The 10380-nt window shown below is 43.4% G+C and overlaps 2 protein-coding genes and 1 non-coding gene across 3 annotated transcripts in view; 1 reads left to right on the forward strand and 2 right to left on the reverse strand.

Annotated features, from left to right (window-relative positions):
- SARC_01379 (hypothetical protein) overlaps positions 1 to 1453 on the forward strand; it is an 11695-nt gene extending 10242 nt beyond the window's left edge. Inside the window, exon 7 of the mRNA XM_014304896.1 lies at positions 779 to 1453. Coding sequence (XP_014160371.1) covers positions 779 to 944 — 166 coding nt within the window. The 3' untranslated portion in view covers positions 945 to 1453. The remainder of the gene's footprint in view (positions 1 to 778) is intronic.
- Positions 1454 to 2909: 1456 nt separating this feature from the next.
- SARC_01380 (branched-chain amino acid aminotransferase) lies at positions 2910 to 7870 on the reverse strand. The gene is made up of 8 exons (XM_014304897.1): positions 7653 to 7870; positions 7142 to 7254; positions 6731 to 6789; positions 6172 to 6352; positions 5681 to 5845; positions 4785 to 4946; positions 4264 to 4479; positions 2910 to 3950 (listed from the first exon to the last, which is right to left on the reverse strand). The coding sequence occupies exons 1-8, from the start codon at positions 7729 to 7731 to the stop codon at positions 3900 to 3902; spliced, it is 1026 nt and encodes a 341-aa protein (XP_014160372.1). The 5' UTR covers positions 7732 to 7870; the 3' UTR covers positions 2910 to 3899.
- Positions 7871 to 8966: 1096 nt separating this feature from the next.
- Positions 8967 to 9038, reverse strand: SARC_30028. Its single transcript has one exon. It is a non-coding gene; the product is annotated as a tRNA-Asp (tRNA).
- Positions 9039 to 10380: the final 1342 nt, after the last annotated feature.

A 10380-nucleotide genomic window follows, 5' to 3' on the forward strand; every position in this document is an offset into this window, starting at 1 on the left:
CACCAGATTTATAGTGGTAGAGTATTTAACGGTATGGATTTCAAGAACAACAAATCGTTACTGATGACCGTAAGTCATCATGGGGTGCTTGTTTGTTGCTATGTTTCTCCAAAGATTTTCTTTTGAAGTGCATGAGCGGTATTGAATCCTCCGCACACTTTCCATACGTGGCAGCTTTGCCAACTATTTATTCGGTACAGTTTACCACTCTCTCCCACACAAACCCAGCATTCGTACTCCTTGACTCTAACTAACTGCTTCAATAAGTTTGTTACGCTCTCCCACACAAACCCAGCATTTGTACTCCGTGACTTAATAACTGTTTATTAAGTTTGTTACGCTCTCCCGCACAAACCCAGCATTTGTACTCCGTGACTCTTAATAAGTGCTTCATTAAGTTTGTTACGCTCTCCCACACATACCCAGCATTTGTACTCCGTGACTTAATAACTGTTTTATTAAGTTTGTTACGCTCTCCCACACATACCCAGCATTTGTACTCCGTGACTTAATAACTGTTTTATTACGTTTGTCACGCTCTCCCACACAAACCCAGCATTTGTACTACGTGACTCTTAATAACTGCTTCATTAATTGGAATACTAAGCGCTCTGTGTTTTACCGCTTGTGTCGCGAACGTAACATTCGTCAGAGGACATTGCCGTGTGCATAACGGCCGGACTTAGTGACAGTCGTTGCCCGTGCGTTCACGCTGCACCCGGCACAGCCAAAACCCTAAACCCTAAAAACGCATTGAAACACCTCGTACGCACATCAGGACAATCCAGACGTCTTCAACCGTGCTGTTCTGCAGCACATCTATGGGGATCGAGAGAGTAGGTAGTACACAAGGTGTAGTCTGTATGTCAGTGTCACGCCGCGTACAGAAAACGTTAAGGCGTTGCCGGTACTTGATCCCAACCACTGTAGATGGTATGCGTTGATATCGTATATTCTGGCTAGTCGCCTGCCGTGCAGACGTGAGCTGTACCAGTGAGGAATCAGAAGCTGAACTACGGATCGCTTGAACTATACCGCATAGTGATTGGCGAGAAGTCTTGAGACCATGACTGCCTGCAGGTGGTGCACTGTATTGCTGAAAATAAATCGGCGTAACTATGGCAACGCGATGTAAGCGCACACGTATCTGCCCCAAGGTTTGCTTCAGGCTGGGAAGAACCCTCGCCCGATGCAGGTACTTGAAGCTTTGGGTAGTTTGTTTAGCGCTCTTTACGAGCAGTGATAGACTTTGGGTGGCGTTGACTGATAACTGCTACAACAGAGAAGTTGGATGGTAGTATCTATCTCTTTCGCCGAATATGTACCACGGTCCTTTGCATAGTAGTTGAGAATATAATATGCTTGACCACTTATACGTCCACGAGTCACACAAGGAGCTCAATCAGTTATACGTCCACGAGCCTATACAACTAATCTCTAAGATCGTTACAAACCAGAGATCACTCTAGACTATGGGAGTAGTTGATATTTAAATAAAGAAAAGTATTGATACAAGCAAGTTAGTTAACTTACAACTCCGGTTAACTTGTTGCTCAAGTTATAAGTGTTAAGAATAAGGCGCTAGTCGGGTGACATCCAGCTTTTATAACCCGATGCATTAACTCACAGTGATGAAAAAAATAGTAAAAGCCCCACAGAACTATGTTCCTGATCTCAGCGACCCATGGCATCGGCTGATCAACGCAATAGTAATAAAGATCATAGATCAGGTTGTTGTGTAAATAAAGACCCTCGATAAAAGTGTGATTTCTGTAACTACTCAGACCCTGTCAGACACCGTATCAACTTCAACATCGCGGAGATACAAGAACAAGATACGGAACGAGCACTCGATTGTTTCGAGACATGCTGACGGACATGTCGATGCATGCGCAGGATACATGGCATGCAATGTATTTGTGAGAATCACTGCAACACTATGAGCGATAGTGTGACTAGCCAACGACCAAGGTTTTTGCGCAGGATACACGGCATGCAATGTATATGTGAGAATCACTGCAACACTATATGGGCGATAGTGTGACCAGCCAACGACCAAGAGGGTTGAAGGTGAGAAAGGTTTATTTTTAACTAAAATCTACACTTTAAGCATGGTGGATCGGCACTATATATTCAAGTCAGTATGTTGCCAACTCCAGCAGTTTCATATAAGATGTGGCAGTAGTCGCTTGACTCTGATTTGAAGGATGATTGTGTTTTTCTAAAACCGAAGGGCCTGTTGTCAAATACACTTGGTGTACAAATTGTGATGCAAGGTGTAGAGAGTGGATGGACGGTTTGCGAGGCATCAATGTTCTAAGTGATTTGAAGGCAGCTAGTACATGCATCAAGGCTTTGGTTTTAGATATTAAGATGAGAGCTGCGTTGTCGAAGGAGCTCAATAGTTTCTAATAGATAACAAACGATGCAAAATACCATCTCGCAGATGAACAGATGAGTGACACACCTGAACGCGCACGAGTACTCTCGGGACAATTAACTCGGTTCAACCCTTTAAGTACAGACGAGAGTGTTTTTACACCTCCTCATCTCTCTTTTCGCATAAAGAGGAAAAGTAGCTCCAATAGGCTGCATTATGACGGACAATGGAGTATATTTGACTTCGGAACAACTCGATTGTTTCTTATCTTGACTGTCAGCATATGCAATGTTCACGGTCTGTGTCGCCGGAGGTACCTCATCCGGGAAATACACCAAGCGTGGGTCCTGACCGGACTCACTTGATGTCAGTATCCATCTATTCTTTGATTCGTGTTCAAGGTAGTACGCCGCAATATCAGATAAAGACCGATAACCTTTGTGTACTCGTAGTACACGATTTCGTATGAATGTTAATGTAAAAACCTTCGCCAGCTTCACGTCTTTCTGAACACTTCTGAGAGATTGTACTCACGCAATACTTTTTATTTGATGTTGCATGCGATGCATGTTTGATAGACATTTTCTTCGCCGAGACTGCAGTCGTGGATGGTATAGATCTACTGGTGACTTGCTTAACAATACTAGCTACATCCACAGTAGTAATAGTATCGACAGTACTAGTCTTCATATTATTCACAACACACCCGCCTGATCCCGCCTAGCATCAACACCGCTTTCAGGAACCATTGGTTGCACACACTCTATGCGAGCTGGCAAATTTCTTACTGTTACGCATCCAATACGTGGGTGCATACTATATCTGAAGGGCACCATCTGCTCTGGTAGAAAGTACACGCTACAAACCATTTTATGTGCGTACGCCCATTGGATACGTTGTTTCAATCGCTTCTGGATCTAAGCAAGGATACTATGCTCTTTCATAGGGCAGGCCGCATCTATCACACAACATCGTCCTCATGTCATTTGTGTATATGTTTCTATGTTGTGTGTATGTATCTTCGCGCTAATACTGTACTACTACACTTTCACCATGTGTATGTTGTGCATCTCTTACCACTAGAATGAAGAGAAGTATCAAACGAAAAGACTGTTTATCATTGTGACCACATTAAACCCGCTAAAGCCTTTTACTAAGTCATACTCTCTAATCGCATTAAATGGACCGGTGAATCTACCCAGTAGATAAAAATAGAACCACTCAACTATACCCACCACCTGCACTCCAAAAGTACTGCCGTACGGATGATGACAATCCAAGGCCAAATCAAGGATGTATCGAACTATACTAGAAATACTCTCTAATCGCCTTAGATGGACGGCAATTCTACCCAGTAAATACAAATAAACCACCTAACTATTCCTGCAATTTACAATCTGCAATGCAGTTTGTACATTCTCGACGATGTTATTCTTTCATTGACTATGCTGGTGGAGTACTCTCTCGATACTAAGCTATACGCAAACCTGCATCGAGATGGTGACTCTGCTCTGTACATTTAGGCCGTGACAATCTTGATCCAACCGTGCTTATCCTCAGCTTCTCCTTGCTGTTAAGAATGGTAGGGGAAGTAGTAAGGAATGAGTTCGTGCAGCGAAATATCATCACATTCCGTCATAGGCTTAATTGACGACAAATATTTCCGGCATACGTTTGGCAACAAGACTAGCGGACTCGTCATCGACTACATATCCGATTTCTACAACACACAACTGCGCCATACACAAATCAGGCATACATACTTAACTTTGACAATACAACGTATCACGCAGATCAACTTTATCAATGAAGGAAGTAGTGCACACGAAACCCAAAATAAATGAAACCGCCCATACAAATAGCATTAAGCAATCGCAAGGTACCTGAACGGCTCGCAGTGCATCGTATAGTTTCTGCAGAATAGGTCCCAGGCCTGTGGCGGTACCTCGGATATTGAACACAGAGCTTTTATACACTATCTGGCTGATAGGCGAACACACTACGGCCGTTCCCACAGCTCCTACTTCGCTAAACTCCTTCACCTCTTCGATCAGGATGGGCCGCCTCTCCACACTCAGGCCCAGATCTGATGCGAGCGCCTGTACACCCGACGTAGGGAGATTATAACAGTCAGTGAAGTGTGCTGTTGTGATTGCGATATGAGCCTTGCACGATAATAACACCGATCTAAATACTTATGTTTTGTTGTTTATAGATAACGTTTGCAATGCTATGGATGAGGGAATCATAAGAGCAACGACATTTAGATATAAAACTAGTCAGAGACATGATTGTGTAGAAGCATACGAACTTTCACAGAAATAGTCCAAGTAAACGTTTGTGGGGTACTGACTATCGACTTTAAGTAGTGCACGCGTATATGGAGTGGCACTCTAGACGTTACCTCCAGAGACTTGTTTGTGATCGATGCCAGGATAGACGCTGAACAGGGCGTCAAGTACTTCTGACCGCACGCTGAGATCCCCACGAAGTTGGACGTGGCAAATTCCTCCACATACGTCCGCGTTTTAGCGTCGAGAAATAGAGTGATCGGGTATCCATTGGCCTAGTGATATAATGTACAACCCTATATTGAGTATATGACTTCGAGATGATTCACCATGAGCACGTTGTGATGGCTGGTATAAGTAGCAAAAACGGGTTCCGGATTTAGTTTTATACGTTGACGGCTCTGAGATAGATTGGATTGCAGCGCGACTCCGGTAGGGTTCGTAATTCGACAATAATACAGACTCTACTTCGGCACTCGTGGGCAATAAACATATTGAATAGAAACGTGGATCACTTTCATCGGCACTTTGACGGGTGTCGCAGATTGAGAGTCGGATGCGGGTTAGGAACCACATTAAAACCTACATCTATGCCTACAAATAGACGGATATGCACTATCGAAAATCGTTTGCAAGAGACTGACTTGGAACACAGCACAGTGACCACGGGCTAATACCACATACGCCTGTAGGCAGCAGCAAGTAGTGGCGTGTGTGCATACAAAGTAGACAAGTAGTTTGGGTTTCATTGTGGAAACGTACCGCGTGAACTACAGTTGCTCAAACCCATTCACTTAACAACAAGAGTCATCCAGGCTGGACAGGAACCAGAAACCTACACCGCAGAACCACCAAATAAACACGATGCGAGATATACCCGGCACAATGATTTCAGTCTATAACATACACAATGGTACTAACTATGCCAAAGCAACCTGTCGCACAAGAGCATACACTCCGTGATAATGAGGATAGGTTACGCAGCAGAGATACGCTGCATGTAAAGTACCTTTGCTTCTCTGGTAGAGGCCATAGACGCCGCATAGTTTCCGGCAACCTTCGCCGCACCCACGCCCAGAGGAGCGGCTCGGTCGGAATTTTCCACAACGAACGCAGGAATAGACTGGACGGCCCCGCTGTAGAAGTCACCCACCGGTACCACGAAGACAACGAACTGTGATTCGACAGGAGCGAATGGGTTAGTGGCTGTGGTTAACTAACTAGCTGTGTAACCATTGACCTGGGGAGACGCGGTATGAAACAGGAGGTGCCCCCCGCAGGAGGACGGTGAGGATGGTAGCATGAGATACGCTTTCCGGAACATGGTCGGTTATGGTGGATTCTCACAGAACTAACATTATCTTGCAACAGAGTGGATGTGTTAGGCGTTTTCCCAAATCGCATTGGAGAACGCTGTCGTACGATGATGCATGAATACAAATCTTTCACTTGTCACGGAAAAGAAACACGCTGTCAGTAACACAAAGCAAGCAGCCACACCTTATACTCAGTCGCCGGATCCAGACCAAGCACTGGCTGAGTAGCAAACATGTATGGTCGGATGTATAGCGAACCAGTCCCAAATTCCGGCACAAACCGGATGTTCTCCTTAACGGCCTTCATCACTGCCTCGATAAAAAAATCGGGATCTAAAGTCGGCATCATTAACCGCTTGGCTGAGCTGTATGAAAAAGAAGTGAGTGTTGCGAGCAATGTGAGCTGGCCAGGAAATAAACGCACATTGGAATGAAAGTGCGCCCATGGCATAGTGAAGTTTATCAGTGTATACTCTGGCACTAGACTAAATACAAGCTCCCTATCCGTACCAGCTTCCCACACATCCATGAAGGTCATGGTATGTGTCTTTGGAAACAAATCATTGGTTGCCAAGAAAAGCATCAGTTCACCTTAATAACACACCTAACTGACAGATGAGACTATTATGTGGCAGATTACTGTTTCAATACATTCCAATTGTGGTGATTCCAGTCGAACGTCAATAGCAATGATTCAACGGTGCATAACAACGACCGTCAAAAGGTGAATTGAACAAACTCACCGATTTAAACGTTTGGCATTCTCATCTGGTCGGAATAAGCGTACAACACCATCTTTACCCTGTGATAGATATAAATAAGCAAATTTTAGTCGACCACCGGTATCCCTAACTTGTTTCAATAAGGAGAAAGAGCCGTGCGAGTGTGCTTTCTGGCACCCAACTTCGGGTGGTACTACGTACATGCATATACTCATTATATAAATCCTACGTATCTATATGCATACATATCCACGTAGAAGTGTGTACACAAATCAAATCATTCCAAGTTATAACTAACCTACGCTCTAGGATTGGCATCTATCAATGCACGCAATTGTACTTTGTGGTTTCACTTGTATGTGATCACCCCATTACAGACATCACCCCGTGACAGACAAGTGTCAAATCATTGCTTAGTGAAGTCCACAGTACCTTTTCCGCTTTCATCCCTTCGAATATCGTTTGTCCATAGTGTAAAGTCCCGGCGGACATGTGGATTTTAATGTACGGATCAGCGACCGTCTCTAGAGCACCCCATTCGCCATCTACGCAATGGTTAAAGGGAAACAAAAGGTGTCAACATATCGGCCATAATGGTCTTTTCTCAAGCTTTCAGCATTCAGCAGTATAGAACTACCAGTTATACAGTTTAGCTATCGTTGGCTTCACATTTGTTTTACTACTGGAATCAAGAGGTGTCGGTTATATGCGACAGGAAGGCACACTACGAACAAACAACGTGCAAAGGGCATACATAAATTGCCACTATGACTCTTATATTTCTTCAAGTCTCGTATATGTATGCTTATATATAAATTTTCATGATTAACTAATTCGGACCCTCATTAAGAACAACAACTAAAGCAATATGGGAGTTAAAGAACGACAAGGAAGTATTTATAAGCGTACGCAACAATGACAAAGTACTAGTATGAACCGGTACCTTTGTAAACACACTCCACGTGCGAATCTGTGTCGGAGTACACGAACCCTTTGGGAGCAGGAATTGCAGAGCTCGTCATGGCTGGAGTTATGATATTACAGTGTTTTAGCGTTGAATTGTATGTATGTGTAACTGTGGTGTCGCAGCCGTAGAGACATCAATGTTTTGATAATATCTATTTGTGTATACACACATATACATATTTTCTTAGCCTCCCCTACTTTTGAATCTGTATTTTAGAAGGCAATGTTTGAAGTCATAACAAAACATAAATATGTGTTCACCGTGACTGGGCCCGCCAAAAAAAGAAAGGGTAAAATGATGCTGGACGTCAGCATCGGCCTGTTAGAATTCAGAATTGAGAATTCAGGATGGCATTGTCAGTCGTCCACTCGTCACTCGTCAGACAATTGACTGAGTCACACCCCGCCCGGCCTGGCGGCCCTTCAAATAATCAATATTCAATAATCACAGTTCACAAGTCACTCTCATTCATCAGTCTCTGGAGTCTGGAGTCTGGTCACATCACTCACAACTCCACTTTGTTGTAGTTGTCACTTTGTGTTTTTTTTACTCCACCCCCTGTGAAATTTATTTTATTAGTCAGAGAGGGTAAATAAAGTAAGTAGTTTCCACAGGCATGTGTATTTACTATTTTGACTGTGACTAAATATACCCGCTTTAATAGCACGGGTTGACAGAGTCAAAAATGTTGAGCAGGGGCTGACAGCTGTTCAAGAAGTTGACAGATTCTCAAAATATAAATAAACATAGCCTTCTGAGAATTAGACAAAAATAAATACCTGAAAACTCTTTTGTGTTTTTAGGTTTATGTTTTTTGGGTTTTAGGGTTTAGGGTTTAGCTCAGTACTCTCAATAAGGAATGACTGAAAGCGGTCAGGTCAGGAAAGAAAAACCCGCTATTTATGTATCAAGACCATATATACTCGCAGAAAAGCACGGCCCTCTGGAAATTGTCAGTCGAACAGCAGTTTAGAAAATAAAAACAATTCTCTCTGACACAGAATTGCCCTTTATATGACCGCAACACTATCCAGAAGACCGTGAGAAAAGAAGAAAAATGAGAACTTGGTGTGGAATATTTAGTAGAGAGTCAGCCTGTCGGGTGGATCCCAATCTTGTAAAATTTCAGTGACAGCACTATGCATGTAAATATTTGTATAATATAGGTTATATAGTCTTTACTATCTTTTAAAATGTTCAAGAGCTGTATGTATGATATCTATCTGAGGAAATGCAGTCCTTGGAGGACGGAAGTTCGCGAGATAAAATCTAGGTCACACCGAGAAAAATTTCGCGAACCGGGAATTGAACCCGGGTCTTCCGCGTGACAGGCGGAGATACTAGCCACTATACTATCCACGTTATGATAGATTTCGAAACGGAGTTTATTTATACATTAGAAACAACTATTTTCAAAGCCTTGGGTTTTTGAATTTGGGAACCGAGATAAATATTTATATAAATACTGCTGCAGAAACCTGCTGCATAGCCAATTAAATACTTCAAAAAATACAAATTCTCAGTGTTGTTTAAAATAGGTTGTCTTTAAATCAGTGTGTTTTCAAAATGAATGTGACATTGTATGATAATTGAATTGCAGAAATAATGGGCTGCCAGTCTGTCACCGAGAACAAGCACGGCAGTAATTGTCTGCTAGATCATTGGGGATTGTTGAGAAACTATAAATTGGATCAACCCGAGGTAGCATCCAAGTTTCCATAAGGTGGCAACGGCAGAACGGAAAGCTATGGGCGGCATAACAGTCATAAGTCATCCATTTAAGCCGGGCACATCTAGGGTGACGTCAGAAGTCATTTGGAAAACCGCGCAGTAGCGCCAACACACTAACCACTTTGTATTTATATACGTATACTTATTGAACATATATATATATATAAATATATATCACATTCTCTGTTACGTACACTCAGTCTCAGACCCCGGCTCTCGGCTAGCCGGTAGCCCGTGTTTTATAAATGGAATATTCTGAGAAGAAGTCTCAAATTACTTTTACGTTCTCTCGGGCTGACCCACCTATATATATATATTATTTTGAGAACAAGTCCCAAATTACTCTCGGGCTGACGACGTAAAACATTCTTAATGTATTTAGAAATATGTCTACTCCTGTAGTCTCTCACGATTGGTTGTCCTCGCTCTCCGACGACGAGCGTTCACGTTTGTCCGTGCTGTCACTTGCCCCGTTAGCAGTAGGTGTGGGCCGCCCTGGAGAAGTGCGCTGGAGACGTTGCTTGTGTATACTTGTCCAACAGTGACTGTTGTTACGCCATTAACTGGGTCATCTTCTGTGCAGAATCCTGGTCACGCACAGTACACTTGTTGTTGGTTCGCCGACAATGACGTCTGTGCTTTTTGGGTGGGAGGCGTAGCTGGTCGTTGCTTGAGGACGATGAGTCGGAAGTTCCCGACGAAGAACGAAAATGCAGACCGTTATTTGCTACATATTCACCAGTAACGGTCTTGTTCTGATCCGCATGCAGGTCGGAAGTTCCCATAGACTCTGTGTCGAATACGACGTCATCCTCTTTTAGGTTAGGTTCGTCTCCGAGTACTGTTGGTGTCTGCTTACGGTTAGCAAACGCTTGGTGACGAACCTCTTGACTCGCGTAGTATTGTTCATACGGATCCGTCTCAGGTTGCTGGTTGATGCGGTCCGGATTTGACTCGCGACGCTTAGTGCCGC

This window comes from Sphaeroforma arctica (assembly GCF_001186125.1).
Source record: "Sphaeroforma arctica JP610 unplaced genomic scaffold supercont1.54, whole genome shotgun sequence".
In the NCBI taxonomy this organism is placed as follows: Eukaryota; class Ichthyosporea; order Ichthyophonida; genus Sphaeroforma; species Sphaeroforma arctica.